The sequence below is a fragment of the Camelus dromedarius genome, chromosome 3, assembly GCF_036321535.1.
Source record: "Camelus dromedarius isolate mCamDro1 chromosome 3, mCamDro1.pat, whole genome shotgun sequence".
NCBI lineage: Eukaryota > Metazoa > Chordata > Mammalia > Artiodactyla > Camelidae > Camelus > Camelus dromedarius.
Window position 1 is genome coordinate 69,890,019 of NC_087438.1, and position 22,014 is coordinate 69,912,032.

General features: G+C 36.9%; 1 protein-coding gene across 15 annotated transcripts in view; it reads left to right on the forward strand.

Moving 5' to 3' along the window:
- The window catches only part of PAM (peptidylglycine alpha-amidating monooxygenase), a 258,433-nt gene that overhangs the window by 91,690 nt on the left and 144,729 nt on the right, over positions 1-22,014 (forward strand). For 14 of the 15 annotated variants that reach the window (XM_031448751.2, XM_031448752.2, XM_031448753.2 and 11 more), the window contains 2 exons: positions 18,523-18,981; positions 19,932-20,052. In XM_031448751.2, the coding sequence (XP_031304611.2) occupies positions 18,893-18,981; positions 19,932-20,052 (210 nt within the window). In that variant the 5' untranslated portion in view covers positions 18,523-18,892. Of the gene's footprint in view, positions 1-18,264; positions 18,286-18,522; positions 18,982-19,931; positions 20,053-22,014 lie in introns of those variants that run through there. The other variant, XM_064482795.1, reaches the window with a different exon arrangement.

Sequence of the window (22,014 nt, forward strand, 5' to 3'; positions counted from 1 at the left end):
AAGTGGGTGGAAGTCGGTGCAGAGAACTTGACTAGAAGATAATCTAGCTATATCTGGTTCCCCTCATACATCAAAACCTCACCTCTGCCCTCATAGTAGCCTCTGAGCTCTTTATTCTCATCCAGATAGCACATTTAGAAACAAGATACAGAATCTTAGATTAGTGCAAATGAAATGGTTCTTCAGGACACTCTGTCACAGACCAGTCTAGATGTGTGTGGTGCAAGAAAGCAAAGATCAAGGAGGGGGAGGTACATGGGACTAATAGTTAGACTTTGGTCCTGAGAGGAAATTGTTGCTTTGGGAATTTGACCAGTAGAATGGATTATTATGCCTCAAATTTCAGATGATCGTCAGACTTCTGCAAAACCCTAGAATGCTCTGCATGTTGCAGGGTGACCAAAATTCCTAGGCCATGATTTTCAAAATTGATCCTCACCCAATCTGCATCAGAAAATACATATTCCAGGGCCTTAACCACAGTTACTAAAACTGAATCTGTAAACGTGAACCCTGGAATCTGCATTTTAAGTTCTGGATGATTCTAGAATTTGAACAAGAATGTGTTACAGATTTGCAGGAATTAAACTCAGATTTAGGAAGACCCAAAGGTGATGTGGATTCCAAAGACTTTCTGCTGGAAGCAGCTTCCTGGTTTTACCTCCAACCAGGCCCATCTAGACCTGAGCAGACACATTTCAGTAAGAACCACACTGACCTGAAGAGCAGAGAGTCTCAACCTGAATAACTTAAAATCATATATTCCTTGTCCCATTTCCAGTATTTATGACCGAGTAGATCTGGACTCAAGTGTTGATACAAGATCTATAATCAGAGGATTTAGGGGCCAATCAAGCTTATGGTTTTACTTATCTAGTCTAATTTTGCTTCAGAATCAGCCCCCAAGATGGTCCCACCTCCTGGCTTGCTTCTGACCTTTCAGAAGGGCTTTGGTGTAGTGCAGCAGGTGGACAAGTAGACCAGATTTTGATACTGCTAAGACTGATGCTGGAGTACATTACTTTTTGGAACAAGTCCTGTCTTTCTGGTTGATCCTCATAGGAGTAAGTTTTTTTAAGTAAAATATGTAGTGTCCTTTCATGGTTATTGTCTTCCTTTGTCCTCCCAGAATCCCTCTGAGGTAAAGAGGGAAAGAATAGGTTTTGTTGTCCTCCTTTAAATATTTGTAATCAGAGTGAGTGCTGGAAATTCTATGTCAGGGCCAGCTTGGACATGACACGTAGACTTGAATTAGCTTGCTGCAAAGGCAGACTCAGGAATGCTTCTTGAGCATTTGTGAATCCACAGTTATGCGATACTCAAGTCTACTGCTATTACTAAATCTAAAGGCATTTGGAAAATCTACCTCTTTACCTCCCTTCAGTTAAATTATTGTTTCATCAAAATACAGTCTAATTGTACTCTAGGTAGTGCGGACTGCTGCCACAATTCTGAACAGTTAAAGCACACATATGTTAAATCTCTAAGTAGTCCTATAATTTAGATGGAATTAGATAGGAAAAAATATTAAAAGGAAATGTATGGAAATATTTTGCCAAAGATTAAGTGCTTTTTGTTTGTTTATGCCTCATTAATTGAAAGCGTTTGTTTTATTTTAAAATATCCAGTTATGCCTTTATACTTAGGTTGACAGAATTAAATAGAAACTTGCTCTTTTCAATTGAAAGAGAGTGTATGTGCCAAGGTTAGAGAGCAGTGGAGGTAGGTATTTTAGCTACAAAAGCTGCTTTGAAATACCAAAAGCAAAAAATAAGTGATGCATTTTACCATGGTCTTACTATTTAAACATTTAGTTTTCCTAAGAAAGGTAAGTACTGAAAACATTATTTTAAGCTTTTATTGATTATTAAGAAATGTTTCTTCATGCTTTCTCCTTTTTTTTTTTTTTTTCAGTGTGTGACATAGAAAGGGGCCAATGTTTTTGGTACCATTCAGATGAATTTTAAAAATTCTGCATCACCTAGTCCAATTTTTGTCCTATGATTACTATTTGAGTCCTTAAACACAGTGTCTTGCCTAGAAATATTGCAGCTGAGTCATAAATTTCAGGTTGTATAATTAAAAAATGGCTATCAGATAATGTAACTATAATAAAAAATGACAAAGTAGGCATTGATTCCACAATACAAACTGTAGAACCTAAGAGTCAACATAATCTTATTGACTAGCACAGATGGACAGAGTCCAGAAGAGCAAACAGTGATTCTGGTAATTTGTGTGTCCTGGGCGCTTGTCAGAGTATGGGTGGGAAAGGGACACGTTGCAGGAGTAGTTTCTACATTTCATGAAAGCAGCCTTGGTGAAAGTCTGTGAAGCACTGATCCCTCTCTGCTCCCAACATGGATTCACCGCCAACACACTGCCCTGTGCTCCGCTTGCCTCTGGAGTTCCTACCACAAGATCGAATACAAATCTCAGCTGCGTCGTGCAGTCTTTTGAAATTGTCCTAGCTGTCAGGTGTCTCTCCTTCTCTCAACACTTGGTGCTCATAATTTTTGACACATAACATTCAGTATACACTCCCTTGGTTATTAGTTTCCTATTTAAGTATATAATTTGTGGGTGGTTCAGTGGTATATTTCTTGTCTCTCATCCAGAAGGCTGACAAAATGATTTTCTTAGGAAGACATTTTGTTGAGAGTCAAAGAAACACCAGAGTAATAGACAAGAGACACTTTTTCCCTGGTTCTGCTCTGAATTTAGAGAAGGAACTTTGAGCACTTAACCTACCTTTGTTTCTTTCCTCAGCCATTAAATGAAGAAATTGAACAAGATTATCTCAGGATAATCTACTTTAAAATTGCATTTCTGGGACTTCAGGTTCAATGTGAGCAGATTGACTCCATGATTTTTGTCTTCTTGACCTCCCCAAATCCCTCTAAAAAGGATAGTAAAATAACTTTAAAAGTTACAAACCTACAGAGATAAAGAGACTAAGAGAGGTTCCACAATGAAGAAGAGAGTAATACATATTTGGAAAGTGGGAAGTGGAGGACTGGTAACAGACTTAGTAGAACAGGAGCTGTTTTAAATAAATGCCCTCAAGAGGCAAAACTCACGGGGAACAGGCTGCTCAGCCTCAAAGACAACATGTAAAGTTCAAGCCCTGGTGATATCAGTACCTTGGAAAGTAGGGATGCTCTGTGTGGGTAACATGGGAGGATTAATGTGAGAGTCTTCTCCAACCTTCTTCCCTGCCCTTCTCCCAGAACACTCAGAGCATTGTTCACCCTTTTAGGAGATGGGTGATTCTTCTCTAGAGAATTGAAAAGCCCTCAGATGGAAGGGGCACTTAGTGAACGGTATGACTTGAAAGGGAAAATTCAAAAAAAAAAGAAGGAAAAAGAGAAAAAGGAACTCAGCTGGAATGACCAACATAGAAAGAAAAAGTTGAAACTAGAAAATAGAGAAAGTTTAGAGGTAAAGTTGAAGAAATCTCAAAGAAAAAGGGACAAAAACAAAACAGAGACAATAAAAAGGAAATGGCAGGAAGATTTGAGAAGTGTTCCATCAGGTCCAGTGTCTAATTATAGAAGTTCTAAGAAACAGATAACAGAGATAATTGAAGAAAAGAAATAATTAAGAATATTTATCAATCGAGTAGTTCAAAAGTCTTCAGATTTAAATGACCTAGCAAGATGAATGAGAATGCCCAGGAGAGTGAATGAGAAAAGACTCATATTGGGGAACATCAGTAAAAATTTAGAACAGAAGGCTAAAGAGAAAAATGTGAAAGCTTCCAGGCTAGGGGTAGAGGAGAGATATTGAGAGAGATCACTGATAAATGACAAAAAAATCAAAATGGCACCTGACTTTTCAGCAACTGGACTATAAGAAAGAAGGTAGAGGAGTAATAATATCTTTTAAATTCTTAGAAGAATTGATTGTTATCTTGTAAATCTGTATTCAACCAAACACAGTGAAGGATGGAGCTAAAATAAAGATACTCCATACATGATTCAGGAAACATGCTGTAGTTCCTGAACTCCGTAAAAATGAAAAGTTATACAAGAAAGTTAATCATAGGACAATTACTTGGCTCAGTGGAGAACAGTGTTTATGTAGCTTTAACAATTTAAATATTGATCTTACTAAAAATTGTGATATGCCTGTTGGAAAGCTGATGGAATGGGAAAGGGGGCTATAAGAGACTTCAATCCTCATATTCCAATGTAAAAAGTCAATATATAATGAATAGAATGTGAATTGGTAAGTGATAACATCAACACATCTGGCAAAATGAAGAAAAATACCAGAATAGTCTGCTAAAAGAGTGCCAAAGAATTGTATCTGATGAGTAGGACTTGCAGTAGCTGAGCAGAGAACTGCTGTTTTCCTTGTAGGATTTTAGTACTGTTTGACTTTTAACAGTATGTATATACTACTTTGATTTCAAAATTCATTTTAAAAAGTTTTTTTTTTCTTAAACTTGATGTGTATCCAAATTTGGTATGCATAATTTTTCTTAAACTTTACTGTGAGATCCTGGAAAATCATGTAATCTATTTCTTTGTATCCTTTGTTCCCATTCATTTGCCTAATATTTATTATGTCATGTTGGAGCAGGTAGGATGACACTCCAGTCTCACTGGATTTAAAAGGAAAAAAGAGTTCTAAGTGAAGATGAATATGAGGCCTTAGCAAACATAGAGCCTTGGGTAGGAGAAGGCATGGGAGTATATATTGAAATTCACACCCTTCCTTCTTGGTAACTCATAAACTTCTTCATGACCCTCCATCCTGCTGGGTAGCTGGGAAATAATTAAATTTTTCCCAATAGAGTTGTCTGGTTCTTCTACTTTAACATTGTCTTTTCATGTAAATCTTTGGGCAATTTCTAAATTCAACTGCCTGTAAGGTGGGCTGTTCCTTCTCTTGCCTTCTGCCTTCCCTAGGGAGTGTCTGGGTTCAGGCAGAAGGAAGCAGCCTCTCTTTGAGCATCACTCCTCACTCAGTAGAATGGGTGGGAGAAACAGAAGGAAAACAGAAGGGGGACAGAGTATGGTGAATTAGCAATGGCTTTTGAAACGTCAGCTTGGATTGACACAATTCACTCCTGCTCCCCTTGCATTGGTTAAAGAAAGTCACAGGGGTCTTTGGTACACAGGGCTCCTGTGCTACACAGCTGTGGGTAACAGAGGTGTGCGCCTTTATAGCAGATACAGTGCCCTACAAAAATCAGTCTTAGGGAGTTTTGAGATGAAGAATAGAGGAAAAAAAAACATAGGGGGAGAAAGAAGAGCAACAGTAGTCACTGACTACCACACTAAGTCTCAGACTGAAATTAATTTGTGGGGAAAATATGAGTGGACAGGAAACTCAAAGTATTGGGTTTCATTTGGGGAAAACAAAAAGCAGGATAATGTAGTGACTGGATTGGATCGGTGTGGAGCAGAAGGACTAAGGGTTCCAGAGAATCTGAAGCTGACTGTGTGGGGAGAATTCTGCTCAGTAATCAGATGTACTCTCCAATTAGTTTAGGAAATATTATTTTATGTGCATAGAAGTGTGAATGCTTCTTCTTAGAATTTTTCTATAATTTTATTAATGTTGACTTTCTTAAAAAAATTCAAAAGATTTCAGGAGTGAGTGAAATGCTTAGGTCATGTGCATGTGTATTTTGATTATGTATTGGAACACGTTGCATAATTAAACTTAAATATTTTAATGATATCTCATTTGCTATATCCTTAGAGAATAATTGTAACTCAGTAAAGAATTTCCCCTCTAGTGTGTTTTGATTTTACATAACAAAGGCTGCCTTAATGAACCTTTATCTCATTACAATGTAATACCAATAGTGATTTAAATATCAAAATGAAAGGGAGAATTGATCACAGTTTTAATCTCTTTTAGGCAAATTTATACTGCTTAATCCATTTATTTTTCTGATTTTAAAATTAGCATTTGGTTAAGATAAAATTTACTGATAAAAGATGTTGACCTCTTGGATAGCAAGCAAATTTTTGATATTTTATAAAAAGATAAGGAGACAATGACAAAGTTTCAGGAACAAGAGATAAAGTAGGCCATCTTATAATGTTAATTTAGCTTAGCCAGAATAAAACAGTTAACATTATTTTAAAAAATATCTTAAGACACCTCCATGGCCTTGTTCAAGACAAAGATAGCATATGTTAGTGCTGTGTTATTATTTATGAGGAAGATATTTCAGCTTTTTTCCCTCAACCTTAACTTAATGGTCAGAGAATTTAAAGCATCTTTTTCCATTATATTTGAATTAACTCCACTCATATTTAACAATATCATTCTTTCATCTCTGTCATTCAGCTTTTTTAAAAATAATAGATGAAGGTACCATGAAATACAATACAATTTCCACCATGCCAAAGGAGCAGTGGTCAGCACAGTATCTTGCTAGATGTAAACCAGCATGACCAATCTAGAAGATGCCTTCCCAGCTAGTATCCATCGCTGCATCAATGAAGCAATCATCTGCTGGACATTATGGTAGTGAAAATGACCAGCAGGTCAAGCATGGGCCATTAATTTTGAATGCATATGACAGAGTCATGAATTTCCCAGAAAATCGTATTGAAAGATAAAATGGTCAGCTTCTTTTAAGGATATTCTGATATACCTTATGGCTGATTATGGGAACCGGTGATTATTTTATAGTTTTATTTTGCCAAAAGAGTTTTAATAGGTTTGATGATGACCTTGATGTATTTCTAAGTAACAATAAAAAGATCAGTATTAAATCTAGACCTTTTGTACTTTTATGAATAGTATACTTAAAGGCTTACGGTGCTATTTTTTCTGTTTGGTTTTTATTTTTACCAAATCTTTAGGAATATGTCCTTTCAAAAGAGGCAACAGTCTTTTGGTGGAATTACTGGACTGGAAGTACATTGCTTTATCAATAGAGTTTTACGTATTGTCATGAGTTAGTTGTATCATGATCCAAGGTTTTAGATTTGCATGATTTCTTCACTGTTTGAGAGACTTAACCTTATGATAATAGAAATTCATCATAATTAGAAGCAGATTTTTTAAAATTTATGCATATATACTGACTTTTAAAATTTCATTTGAAGAACTGAAACAGTTGCATTTCAGAAGAACTATCTTCTGGTAAGGTAATTCACATAATCCCTCTATTTAGAAATAAACATTAAATTCAGCAGAGTCAAGTAAATAGTAGTGAAACAGATTACTCATATAACATTTAGCATTTTTGTAGTACTTAGTAGTCATATAACACATTTCATCTTTAAAATGCCTTAGCAACAATAAGTTGCATTTCTTGTCAATATTCCTATAAAGAGATAGGCAAGAATTACTAATAAGAATATGTTTGTCTTATTTAAATCCCAAGCATCTAGTTGGGTCTACCACTTGATATTTGTTTGTTCCCAGGAAATGTCTAACTGCTTTTAGAATATAAATGCATGTTATTTACCTCCACCACTGATTTCTTTGGGCGATTGGTTCTGCAAATCTGCCTCTATGTAGTTTCCTTAAGTTGTGCAACACAGATTTGAGCCATGATATACAGTACCTCTCAGTGCTGGTGTCCAGCAAATATTTCCTAATAATCTTGACATAACAGTGGTAATTCCCTTGAAATATAAATTGTTATTCCTGATTAGTGACACACATTTCAAATAATTCAGGTTAAGATTTTAGTTCTGCTTTTGCTGAATGCCAGAGTTGCTGTTTTTACTCTTATGTTTAGTGGTAGGAAGAGTGTTTAAATTTGGATTTCTTAGTCCTGTGTTTTTCCTAACTTCAGTGATAATTGCACAGTGCCTGCCATCTGAAGGTGTTCTGGTACTCTGAAACTTTACTTAAAGATGAGACATAAGTAGATTCAGAATGAACAGTGCAAAATTAGAAAAATAAAAGAAAGATTTAAAAATGTATCCATTGGTAAAGCTGAGCTTAGAACACCAATAAATGGCACTTTTCTCATTTCAGAATTTGCTCAGATGATTCTGTTTCTCTAGGTAGCCCTTGGATTTATCATTTAGCAATATACCCTATTTATACAGGAGAAAACCAAGGCTTAGAAATGTGAAGTGAATCCCTAAAATGGGACTTGGAGCCACAATTTCTGATTTTAAGTGTAAACCTGCACTCTACACGTTACACCACTGGTTTCTGCCTGTTGGCTCTGAATCCACCGGAAGAGGGAGATTTGAGGTGCAGCCTGGGGTCCCTGACGGGAAGCAGGCACGGTACAGTGTGAAAGAACAGGTCTCACGCTCATGTGTACTGCTGATTTTAGTTATATGGGGCATAAAGTACAGATTCACTTAAAAGTGTTACTGAATCAGTCATAGTTTATTCAGCGTTTACATATTCTCTTAATAAATACCTGAAGTACAGCCTCTATCAAATGTAGCCTGGCAGTTAGTAGCTCCTGCCTCTGAAATCAGCCTGTGGTAATGTTAAGCAAATTCCTTAACCTCTCTTTGCCTCTATTTCCTCATCTGTAAAACGTAGATAATACTATAACATAGCTCATAGGATGTTGTGAGAACTAAATTAAGTAACACACAAAAAATAGTAAAAACACAGCCTGGCATATAGCAAATACTCAGTAATTGTTAAATATTATTTTAATCATTAATAGTATCATTATTACAGTGTGTAAGTACATGAAATGTTGTGACTTTAAGAGGGGATTTTCACATTTCAAAGATGGCAATCACTTCTTTATACAGACTTCCCGTGTACCTCTTTATTTTGGTTAAAATTGGCAACACAGTTGGACTATTTCACATTTTTCTGTGACTTAAAAATTTGACTTTTTGTTGTGATATAACTCAAGGTTGGGGCATATAACTTCAGTGATGAGAGAGAGGGTGAATAAGATCAACATGCTTGTGCCTCACTTCCTTGGAGTGATACTTGGGGATGGCAGCCAGTGTGTTCCCTCAGGCCCAGAGGCTCATGGGCCTCGTCTTTTTTCAACTCTCATTTCATTTCCAGGGTGTGGTGCAAATCACTATGGGAAACTTTGTAAAAAAGACTAAATATTGGGGAAGAGCAAGCCAGTCTGTAAGCACCTTGTTAAAATAAACCACTGCTTCCTAAACTCAAGACAGTAAGAAACAGTTTAATAGCAATGAAATAAATTCCCCACCTGTTTGTGCAGCAGTATCAAAGACTTCTAGCAAACATAAGAATGCTTTGATCCTTTTCAGCCAGAAGAAAATTATGAAGCTCTGCACTGATAGTTCATGGGGAGTTTGGGGACACTGATCAAAGAAAACTGTATTATTATAGATGAGAAATTAAAATAACTGAATGTAAGCTACTTCAGTACAGTGTACTTCTTTCAGTGGTGAATTGCATACCTAAAAATTCAAATGGTTTTCTTATGAGTAAGCTATGTTTTATTGTGGCTTCTATACTCTAAAATAAAAGACATTAAAATGTTTTTAAGCAACTGTTTCTTTCGTTAATGACTTTCAAATTATATAGTTGAGATGGATTGAGGGGGCAATGTGTGGTGTATATTTTATAGAATCCCTCTAGGTTACTGTAAACTCAACTGAGCAGAATTATATAAATGAGAGAATGCTTTGACATTCTTTCATGATCTTTAAGAAAAATTCCCATAAGTTTTTCAATTATATAATGGCATTATATGATTATAGATTCCACTTTAAGTACTGTAATTATACAGCTGAGAGGCTTAAAGACAAGGATGGCAAAACTTTTATAATAGCAAGGAGTATGTTTATGGGCATTTTACTGTGATCATTTGAACATTTGAAATGGAAAACGTAAGAATCATTTGAAAATTTAATTCTGCTATGGGAGAAAATGCTTCTGGGTGAATAGCACAGAAGACAAAAGATAAAGTTCAGTGTTATTTTTGAGTGAAAATCTAGACATTTCCTGTAGATTTTTTTGCTTATCAAGAAAAAGAATACTTATTTTGTAACTGCATGTTCTGACTCTGAGCCAGATTCATGTGTAGTTAATAACTCCTGCCTCTGAAGTCATAGGGAGGCGTTTAACAAAATATGTACTAAAATGCTTCGGGGGTAACTATGCCTAAGGATGTGGAATCATAAACAGGGGAAAAAAATCCCTGCAAAATAGGACAGCTCATTAAAAAAAAATATGTTGATCAGTTGCAAGAAAGACAGAAGGAAAGGCAGATCCTCCCCTTCAGACCACATTCCCCCAAGGCCAGCGCCTGGCACTAAGTATTTGCACTTAAATGCAGTACCCTCCCACCCTTCATTCTACAACAACTTCCTCTTAAAAATAAAAGAAAATAATAACACAAAGACTCACCAAGGAAGCATCACAAAGATAATGGAAAGATCTTTCAATACTTAAATCAGCCAATGAGTCACACTTTATTGAAAAAAAAAAAGACTTGAAATTTAGTCAGGTCTTAGATATTAGTTTCAAACTAATTCCTCAGAAACTTCACTGACGAGGAAGAAGAGAGCTTATTAATTTTTGAATTGGCACATTATGGAGATAGCCTGTAAGTCTAGCTCCTCATCTCTGACTTGTGCTGTGAGTGAGGACAGAAGTCCCTGAGGGCGCTCTGCCTTGCTGACCGACTCTGCTCAGGGCCTGCTCCCCCAGCTCAACAAGAACTATAAGGAAGGCAGCCAAAGCGCAGAAGTGCTTTGTGCTCTACTTCTGAAACTAAATTCTGTGTCACGTTCTCAGCTTATAAATAAATAAGATACCTAGTGGGCAAGTGAGTAGCATACAAAGGAGCCGAGCCGTTCCACCTCTCTGGCATCATCAGTAACGGTTAGTGCCTCCCTGTGCAGTGCGCTAGTCTCTCGAGAACTTCCTAGTGCAGCCCTTAGAACTAAAGGATGTGTGCTGATTGGAACACAGGGATTTGTTTTATCTTGCATTAAAATATGCTAGCACTGAATTTAGAGACGTGTTATGAAGTAACATTTGTATTAGTCAAAGCTGAGAAATTTAATTAAGACTAATGTCTCTTGTTTTTCCCCCCATGGAAGTATTTACAGGACCGAGCAATTTGATGACTAATGGACATATTTAAAGGGCATCTGGTACTGATCACAGAAACCAAAAAAATAAATAAGTAAAATTTGTTACTGTTGGCAAGTTCCTATTGCAGTAGAATCACATGCTGAATGGGACCTCTGAGATTGCTTAACATATATATTCTAATAGATGCCCAGACAATTTTGACTTGCAAGGGAAGGATACTTCAAATTGGCTGCATATTAGAAGAAATGAATCCCAAACAAACACACGTGCAGAAAATGCCATTCAGTTTGGTGTGCCTTGCTAATGAAGAGAGCCTTAAAAAAAAAATAGAAAAGGAAAGAAGCACCAACTTTGTATATCTATGGGGCAGATGCTATGCTGCCGTATGTAGGGTGAAGTTTACCTTCTTACATAAAGAAAGGATGAACCTCTGGGATCACAACACAAATGACTTTAGGGTACAGCTAGTAATGTTCATGAGAAAAGCTGGTGAGGTGTTAAAAAAAAACAAATGGACAGACAACAAAACTGCACCTCAGTGGTAAGCGACAGTTAAAACAACTACTGTTGGCCTCAGGATCCTGGAATAAACAGGGTGCAGCGGGGTCTGTGGTGATCTGCAGATTGCCCGCCCTGTCTAAGATGGAAGACACTTGGTTCAGCTAATTGTTCCTATGTGGAAATGTGGGTCCAGTGATGCCAGATTTTACAACTCTTCAAGAGACACTTTTTATGTGAAATCTTTTTGTTTTAAAATGTTTACTCAGAATTCAAATGCAGGGGAAGAGTTAGGAAAAATTCTTACAAGCAAACAAAGCCTACCATTGGGACCAGATTTGGACCCTTGTCACAGATCTTCAACTTGTTCTTTCTGAGTTAGCTAAATGAGGAGTGTTTGTAAGGCTGTCGGGGAAATGTTAATGCTTCCTGATATATGAATGAAAAAAAGACTAGGATACATTTATAGCTGAGCTGTTAAGGGGTTCAACTGTGGTGTCAGATTGCCGGTGTTTATATTTTGGCTGTGGACCCTGGGCAAGTTACCAACTCTCTCTCTCTGTCCAGTTTTCACTTTGGTAAAATGGGAATGATAATGGTATAGATTTCATAGAGTTTCTGTAAGAATTCAGATGAGCTAATCTATAGATAAGGCTCATTAATACAGTACCTGGCACTTCGTAACTGCTCAGTAAGTACTGGCTATAATTATTTCACAGTAAGATGATATTCAGAGGATTTGTGTTTTGTTGTCCTTGAAGAAAACATACCCTGGGAATGTAGAGAGTTTGTTTAATGGTGAAGAGTATGAGTCAAGAGGATGGATTCTGCAGTCTGCTAGCCAGGATTTGAATCCTTACTCTACTGCTGTGTAACCAGAGCAAGTTAATTAATATTCCTAAGCTTTAGCTCTCTCATCTGTATAATGAGAATAATTACTGGTGCTTTAAAGTCATAAGAATTCAGTGAGATAATATGCAGAAGGTCAACGCCTGGTGTATAAGTCAATAAACGTTACTTGCTGTTGTGATAATTCTTTTCCCATTCTTTAGGTGTTCCGTATTTGCAAGCACTTTAAAAAATCAGTTTATATCTTATTATACGTATTTAAAGGGAATTATGTTTATTTAAAATTAAGCTTCATCTTAACCATATTATAACAGTAATTCTCAACTAGGGTGATTCTTTATTTTACCTTCCAGAGGACATTTGGAAATGTCTGGAGGAATTTTGGGGTGTCACAACTGCAGGGAGTGCAACTGGAATCTAGTGGGTAGAGTCCAGAGATGCTGCTCAACATCTCGTGATGCACAGGACAGTCCTCTGCCACAAAGCATCATTCATCCCCAAATGTTGCTAGTGCTGAGCTTGAGAAACCCTGCCTTACAGCTAAATAATCACCATAAAATTTAGTTTGTAAAGTTATTGCCAAGCAAAAGAAGAAGAGTTACGTTTCAAAACACCACCTAACTCGGGTGGAAGTTGATACATACATTGAAATCTGTAGAATCACATTCAATATTTTTAAAAAAATTGCATTTCCCTTTTTTCTTCCAGTTACAAAAGTGATAGAAGCTTGTGAAAGTTAAAAGACTGCAAAAGTGGTTAAATGGACAGTGAACATTCCCTCCTTTCTTTTTTTCTTACCTCATTTACCTTCAATCTCCATTGAAGATCATTGGAAATATAATTGAGTTATATTACTTCAGAATTTTAAATACTTGTGTATACTGTTCTGTAATTTGATTTTTTAAAAATTAATGTCCTTCTTTTCTTTTCCTGAAAAATTCAGTCCTAAAGCTGTTACGTGGGGCAGAGCAAGACAGGCGTTCAGGACAGGTAGCCAGGCATAAGGTATGGAGCCCAGCTAGTGTAAGGAGGGAATCAGCGTGGTGGGGTTGATGGCCTGGCATGGGGTGTCACAGCCCAAATAGGGCGAAGAGGGCACCCACGTGTGTAGGCAGCCCACTACAGGGTGTCAGCAAAGGCCATGTGGGATGAAAAACACAAGGAGCAAGGCCTGGTGAGGCATTCTGAGCCCAGACGGGAGAGGGCACAGAAAGCAAGGAAGTGCTCAAAAGATGATGGGACATGTTGAAAGGACACGAAAGCTAACTTAAAGGAGTCACAACTGATATAATTTGAGCATCAAAGTAAATAAAGTAAATAAATAAAGTTAGTAACAGATTAAAACCCATTGAATAAAATAGGAAACTTTGTGTCCATTACAATATAGTAAGTAAATGAGTAGAATGAAAGTTTGATGAGAAATGGAATATTTATAAAGTCAAAGATAATTTTGCCACCAAAAAAATATTAATTACAAAGGGAAAACTGTTAATTTTACAGTGGAAAAGCCTGGAAGACACCACCTTAGTCATATGATCGAAGTTAACATCATCAGTAATGACAAATCAAAATTGCATGCCACCTAAAAAAATGCCGTGGTAGCCAGCTTCCAGGATGATCCTTGTCTCCTAGTATTCATGCCCTTGGGTAGACTTATCCACACTGAAGGCTGACCTGTATAATGGTTAAGATATTACAGAAATGATGGTATGAGACTTCTAATGCTAGGACCCAAAAGGTAAAGCTTACTTGGGGAGAAGCCAGCTGCCATGTTATAAGGACACTCAAGCAGCCCTAGAGAGAGGGCCACACAATAAGAAGATGTTTCTACCAACAGCCAACACTAACTTGCCAGCCTTGTGAGTGAACCATCATGCCAGCAAATCCTCCAGCCCCAGGCAAGCCTTCAGATGGTTGCAGCCCTTGCCAACATCTTGCTTGCAACCTCACGAGAGAATCACTCAGCTAAGCTGCTGCTTTACCTGATGCACAGAAACTATGTGAGAGAATGTTTATTGTTTTCAACTACTAAGTTTTGGGGTAATTTCGTACGCAGCAATGGGCAGCTAATACAGATGCTGTGAAAAGAACATCCATGGTATTCCTGCCAGAGATGCACAACCTGAATCTAGTCCTAATAAAGAGAAAACAAACACTTTAATAGAGAGGCTTTCTGCAAAGTAACTGGCCTGCAGTCTTCAATAGCGTCGAGGGCATAAACATTAAAGACAGAAACTATCCTGGAGTGAAGGATACTGTGTAGAGACTTGACAACTCTACATCCAGAGGTTGATTCTGAACTGGATTCTCTTGCTATAAAGAATATTATTGGGACAGTTAGCAAAGTTTGGAGACTGCAGATTAGATGTTAGAGTAATGTGTCAATGTGAATATTTTTATTTTGATGGCTGTACTGTGGTCATGTAGTGGAATGTACTTTAGGAAATACATGCTAAAGAATTCAGGGGTGATGAGGCATCAGGTCAGCAATTTATTCTCAAATGGTTAATGAGAAAAAGATCTTTCACTGTACTTGCAAATTTTCATAAGTTTGAGACTGTTCAAACATTTTCAGAAATTATGCAAAAAGGAAAAATGTGTCCTAGAATATGACCCTGCCTATAAAACAGACCCATCTGTCCTTTTTGAAAGGGATGCATAGTATGCCCCCAGATTTTCCCAGTCTCCTACTGATGAGCATTTAAATCGATTTCAGTTCTTTGCTATCATAAACATCCAGTTATCTGTTATTATAAACAATGTTAGTAAATACCCTTATAAACATGTTTGTGCCTTTGTTCAATTTTTACCCAAGAATAAATCCCTAGAGTCAAAATGCTAAGTAAATGGATATGCATTCTTAATCAGTTGAATTATAAGTCATTGTAGGAAGCCACATAAAATTTCAAGAGAAAATGAAATTTATAATTTGGTCATTATTTTCATTTGTTTTTTTCCCCTGCTAGAAAGTAATCTCTGTAAGAGTGGGAACTTTATCTGTCTTGATTATCACCATTCCCAGCATTAATGGTAGTCCTAGACACTCAATAAATATTTGTAGCAGCAATAGTAATAGCAAACGTTTATTTTGTGCCTGGCTCTTTTCTAATGAATTTATTTATTCCTTGTAACAAGCCTATGAGATAGGTGGTAGGATTATTTCCATTTTGCAGATGAGGAAACTGAGGGAGAGAGAGGCTAAGCATTTGCCTAGTTTCACAAGGCTAGTCAACGTGGAGCCAGGAGTCCAGTTTTTCTCCAGCCTCTGTACTAAACTGGTTCTCTCTTGCTGGTAAATCAATAAGTGAATGGCCAGTGTATTTATTTGGCTTCTTCGACCACTTCCAAATTTTAACTATCTTTTTGGGGTTTTTTTCCCCCTTTTTCAAATGAAAATTGAAGAGAATAGACGGCTCACTTTGTAAAAGCCGAATTAGTTTTATGGTGCTCTGTACTACACTATCCTTACTACATAATAATACTGCTCCTAGAATTAATATTTGTACAGGTATAAACTGTACATCATTCTTACTAAGAATTGATAATGTGTAAACAGAATATTTGCTTTGTGTTACAAGTAAAATAGTACATCTGGGTCCACAGCTAGAGTCTAGGATGCAGGACCTTTATGACTTATTTTTCAGACATCCTCTGCTCCCCATTTGGGCTCCCATGCTCCTGCACCTGGTAGAAGCACTCTCCATCTCCCACAGTGAAAACCCAACCATACCCCAAGCTCTTGCTCAGTAGCCACCTCTTCCATTGAAGACTGCTTTACCTTTCTCTTTTTTCTTACCCTCCTCTTGAAGGCTGAAATTATCTTTCCTTCCTCAAAATTTCCCAAGTCCCTTTTATGTATTCTCATAGGAATGCTACAGCCTAAACATACCTGATATTAATTGTGTCAGGTCCCCATCTCCCTTAACAGACTATATTCTCTTTTGGTTTTATTCACTTTATAAAACCCCAACACATAGTATTTTGTACAAAATATAAAATTATGGGGGTTTTTGTATTAGAGAATGAATTTTCTCAAGGAAATATATTTTGAATTTTTAAAATCCTAAACAAGACTACAAAGATTTGAATATTATATATGTAAGTCCACAATTATCAGGCATTGTAAAATATCAAATGAAATGATGACATGATTTTTTTTTTCATAGGATAATTTGTCTTTTGTCTTTAGTTAAGACATTAAGAACCAAGAAGCATATTTCGCTTTCATTTCTATAAGACCTTTTGTTCTGTTCATGGCTGCAAACAGCAACTTTGCTTTCACCCACAACTTCAGTTCCCTCTTCTTTCAGTGGGTGGTTCAGGGACACCAAAGGTAATAAAATCAATCAAAGAGATAAGTGGAATTTTTTTCAAAGACAAGAACTTAAGGATGTGTTCCTGTTAACAGAGTTTTAATACTACATTTGTTTTCAAGTGTTTATAAAATACCAAATATCCCTGCCATCTGGAAAGACTGTCCTTGAATCCTGTTCTGTATAATCCATTCTTCACTTATATTTAAAGAAAAAAGAGAACTTCAGGGAATATTAAGTATTGTCATTACACAGGATTATATTTTGTTGTAAGCAAAGGCAACAGCATAGCCTGCAGGCCAGTGTTTCTCTTCCCCCATAAGTTCTTTCCTTTACTCACAGGATTCCAACATAGCTGAAGGTTTTTGTTCTGAAAGCTCACATAGCAAGCCAAAGAGAAAGTTCAAACAAATATCATCAGTCTTTTAAAAATGTCATTGCTTATGTAAATTAACTGTAGTCTCTGGATGCTGGTGAGCCTCAAGCATCCTTGGATAGGTTGGACATTCAATCATGTTTTATTTATATTTGGTATAAGGTATATTTCTTCTAGAAAGCAGTGGCCATGAACTCTTCTGATTTAATTTAAACTTTAGTTCTTGCTTTTTGTTTGTTTTAGTTTAGTTTTTCTTTGTTTTTTTTTTTCTTCTGTTTCTTTGTTTCTTTGTTTTGTTTTGTTTAGATTAGCTTCAGTATCTTGTGATTTCCAGAGCATAATGTAGAGGCTAATTTATTATTGTGGAGCATCTCTGTATGATCTTAACTGATTTTTGCTTTTTACTGTTATTCGTCTGGCCAGTGGGTTTACTTGCAATTCCCCAAATCATGTTTATAATTAGTAAAATAAAACTTTAAAAAATCTTTTTCTTTGAAGGTATTTTTATGTTGTGAATGGCACATTTTAAAATAATGCCTTCTGACTAAAATGCACATACTTGATACATAGTCTGAAACATATTCAGAACAACAGTAAAGTCAAAACATGCATGTTTCAAAATTTAGCATAGTTGAGTCCTCTTCACAAAATATATTGAGATGTTGCACTAGTTCTGCACAGCCTCTCATTTATATTAATGTTAAGTTCTTGATCATACCCTTTGTAGATAAAATTCATGTGGGGGGCAGCTGAGATCCTCCTAATTGCCTTGCATTGTAAGTCTCCAGACTTTATTCAGGAAAGAATATCTTTTGGGAGGCATGTCTCCCAAAAGGGAGTAATTATTACTTTGTATATTAGATGCAGGATTTTTAAACAGGTGCTTACATTTCATATATCATGTTAGCTGTAGAGTTTGGGTTTGTTTCAAAGTAATTCTGAGCATTTCAGCAGTTACTTCTGTGGTGATCATTCTTGGCAGGAGGCATCTTTTCTCCTTAGCTCTATAGCTCTGTGATGCATATATGTATATATGTAAACATGCCTTTGTTCTCAGAGTCTTTTTCTACCTGATTGCTGTTGTATCCAAGTGCTTTGTCTCTGCCTTGGTTGTTTTTTTTTTTTCCTTGTGCCTTAGCCTATCATTTGTGTAACTTTGTTTACATTCAGCAGAGGTATTGCGTGCATTTTTGATAATAGAAAGGAGTGATATAGCAAGTAAGGAGAAGAAATCCGGAGAGTGAGGTGGATGTGAGGGTAAGAGGGGAAAGGAGTAGAGGGAAAAAAGGAGTGGGTGTGAGGGAGGAGGGAAGCGCAAAAGGCAGAATTCTTGGGGGCTGGTCGTGGGGGCGGGAGATCAACAGACCGGCATTTTACCCAGGCTTGGGCTCAAGCTTGTGAAACTACTAATGTATTAAAGAACCTCAGCTGGGATTTGCTGAGGACAAATGCTGTAATGTGTTAGTCATCCATTATCTGCTTCTATTTTTGCAGGTTCTGAATGATGACTGACGCGGATTTGTGTGATATCCCTCACAGTCCCTGTCATTCCCGAGTGATAAGCAGCCCGCACGTCTAGCCCCAGCACCAGGGCAGAAAGCAGCTCTGGAGGGAGGAGAGCTTCCGCTTGCGGACCGGACAAAAGTACCTCCTTCCCACGGGTTTCTGCCTGCGGCTCTTGATCCAGACACATCGCCTCGTCCAGCTCGCGGCTCTCCCCGGCAGGTGGTGTGTGGCCGCCGCTGGACGCCCGCCGCGACCCGGCCATGAAGTAGCGGCTGCTGTTGGCGCCGCTGCCCGACCGCCGGCCCCAGCCTAGCGCTGCGCTGCCCGGTCCTCCCGGCGGGGCTGGAGCGGCGTGGCCATGGCTGGCTTTCGTAGCCTGCTAGTTCTCCTCCTTGTTTTCCAAAGCAGCTGTTTGGGTTTCAGAAGCCCACTTTCTGTCTTTAAGAGGTGGGTGTTTGTTTTTGTTTTCTTAAACAGGCGAAATATTGTTTGGATGGTTTCTGTGCATGCGTTTGACAATGTAATCACTTTTATGAACCAGAGTGTTGGAGAAATATACATGGTTTATTAACTTCAATGAAATCTGTTGGAATTTTAGCACAGTAACTTCTGGTGAAGTCCCCTTTACAAAAAATGCCCACTGTATTGTACACAACGTGCTTTCAAAACTTAATTAGAAGTTGTGATTTCCAATATTAATCCCTCCCTCTTGGGGAGATATTTCAGGAACTATAATATAGTCGTTCAGTTTTGAATGAATGCCTTCTTGTTTATAGCAGCCTGAAGAATAAAATACTGAGATAGGTAAGTGGTAGGGAGAAGCAGATCACGGACTGTAATGGCTCAGGAGAAAACATTGAGCTGTATACTCGCTCCTCATAATTACCATGTTAAATATTTATGCTCTTGTACATTTGTAATTCACATCGCAATTTTCCCGCTACCTCAGGCAACTCTGTCTCCTAGCAATATTATTGTTGGTTTTTTTGTTTCTAACTGGTAACACTGGACACTCATAAAATAGTTACAAAAATTTTACTGGCTTGTAGTTAATATTTTTGCCGTTAGAGGATTGGCAGACCTGTGATAATTCTAATTTATTAATACTGTATTTTCATTAACTAGAAACATATATATTTTTAACAAGTTTTTATTGAATCAAGTTTTAAATGTACCCTGCTTGGTTGCTTTGTTTATACTTTGCTTTCAAGCTGGGTATTTATTGCTCTTGGATTATACAATGCAGTTTTGAGAATCTTACAGAACCCTATATAGTTCTTTTCATTGGGTCTTAAATTAAGAGTCTTCTAAAGTCATAGAATTCCTTTTTTTCCCTTCTCAGGTCCAGTTAAGATTCCATTATGTTCAAGGATATTGAAATTGTCTTCTTTTTTAAGGTTTAAAGAAACTACCAGATCATTTTCCAATGAATGTCTTGGTACCACCAGACCAGTAATTCCTATTGATTCATCAGATTTTGCATTGGATATTCGCATGCCTGGAGTTACACCTAAACAGGTGAGAGGAATTCTGTATTTCAGTATTCGCATGTTCTGTATGGTCTATAATTAAAGGAAAGAAACTGCATTTCCAGCAGTAGTAACTTCTTTAAAAGTAGGCATTTGTTTTAAGACTCCTCAGATAGGGTTAGAATAATTGAGCATTACAAAGAGGAGTAAATTTTTCAAGGTAAATCTTTCAGTTAAATTTCTTTTAAAAATTTTTACCTGTATTTGTTTTGAAATGGAACCTTGAAAATTTATGTTTTAAAAGTCTCAGTGGAGTAATAGCCTCTGTAGTGCAGCATCTAAGTATGTACTCAAATATGAAAAATTATTCTAATAAAGGGAAATGCTATTGAGCAGCTGCATCTAAGAGATTACGTTGTGTATATACCCTTCTATCACAGCCACAAGTTAAGAAATAAAAGTATGTCATTACTGCCAAGAATTTGAAAAGTAAAACATTTCACACCTTTAAAAGTTAAGAAAACAGTTCTTACAGGTGGTTGACTGTGAGTTTTCTTTCGTGTGATCTGCTTGTCGTATGAGATGTATTTTGAAGAAATGGTGGCAGAACTTATACCACCGTGACTTACAGAGCATTTTGAGTAGAACTAGGTTGTTGCTAAGGCTTTTCCTATTTTAGGTACACACAAGAAGCTCAAACCCACTGCTGTCATGTGTGAAAGGTGTTTCATTAAACATAAAAAGACCAGAATTAACTATGCTTTTCAGCCAGGCAGTGCAGGGATTTGCATGTGTCATTAAGATAGTCTTCTTCTTTTGAAGGGCTGCCGAGACAGGGAAAGACCTGGGTGTCATAGAGCTGCAGTGCTGATGACTCATTGCTGCAGATAACTCAGTTTTTCTTTCCTTTTCTTTCTTTCTTTTTTTTTCAAGTACTTGGAATAAAAGTATTCTACATATCAGAGAGGATTCTTTTGAAATAGACATTCAGAAGCTCTAAGAGAATACCCACTGTATTGTAGCCAACCTGCGCTGGACTTTCTGTAGGACTAAGGATTGATATTCATTTATTTGAATACCTGTGTAGGATCTAAGGATCTATAAATAAATACTGTTGTAAAATAGACTTGTCACACCCTCATCCCTGCCCATTCCCAAATAACCAGGCAGATGACTTTTTTGTATGTTTAGTTATTAGCATCTTGGCCCTTAATATTTTAAGCTCTTTCTTTAGTATTTAGTAAAAAGGTGTAATGAGATTGGAAGAACAGGAGAGAAGAATGATAGTTACTCACTTATGAAGTGTGCTTTTTCTTGTCTCTTCTTACTTTTGAAAGTGATTTTCCCTGTTTCCTCAAAATGACTTTGTATTATTTTTTTTAAGTTTAATAATTCATCTTTAAGCACTCCTTAGTACATACTTAATACATAGTCTGAAAATGGCAAGAGTATCATTATTTTCTCAAATTGTTGTCTGTTGTAATTCTGTATTATTCTGTTATTTTTTCATTTCCTTATTTTACAGTAAAAACATTTAAATTATTTAATAATAATAATAGGTAACTGTGTTGGGATGAATATTCTCAGAAAGAGTTCCTAGAGGAATTGATTATAAAAGAATGAAGAGGAACTTGATTTAAAAAATTTTTTTAATCATTTCTGTAGTCTTAAAGTTGTCAAAATAACTCTATGGAAAAAAGAACATATGTTATTTAGTAAACTGCAGCTTGTTATTTTGCTTTATCTGCATTCAGCTTTGCCTCATGCAGCAGACGTTTGCTGCTTGCCTTCCTAGCCTACTATTCCTCATTGCTTCTTCTCTGAAACCATGTGGTTCTGGGGAACTGTCTACCCAGAATCCAGAGGTAGAGCTTATGGGCTAGGATTAGTGAATCATTGCCTTCCACATTCTCTTCCACAGTGATTGGTTCAGAAGGTGTTTGACCTAGACCAGTCCAATCAAATCTTAGGACTTTTCCTGGGAATACATTTTTTTGTTGCATGTGAGCAA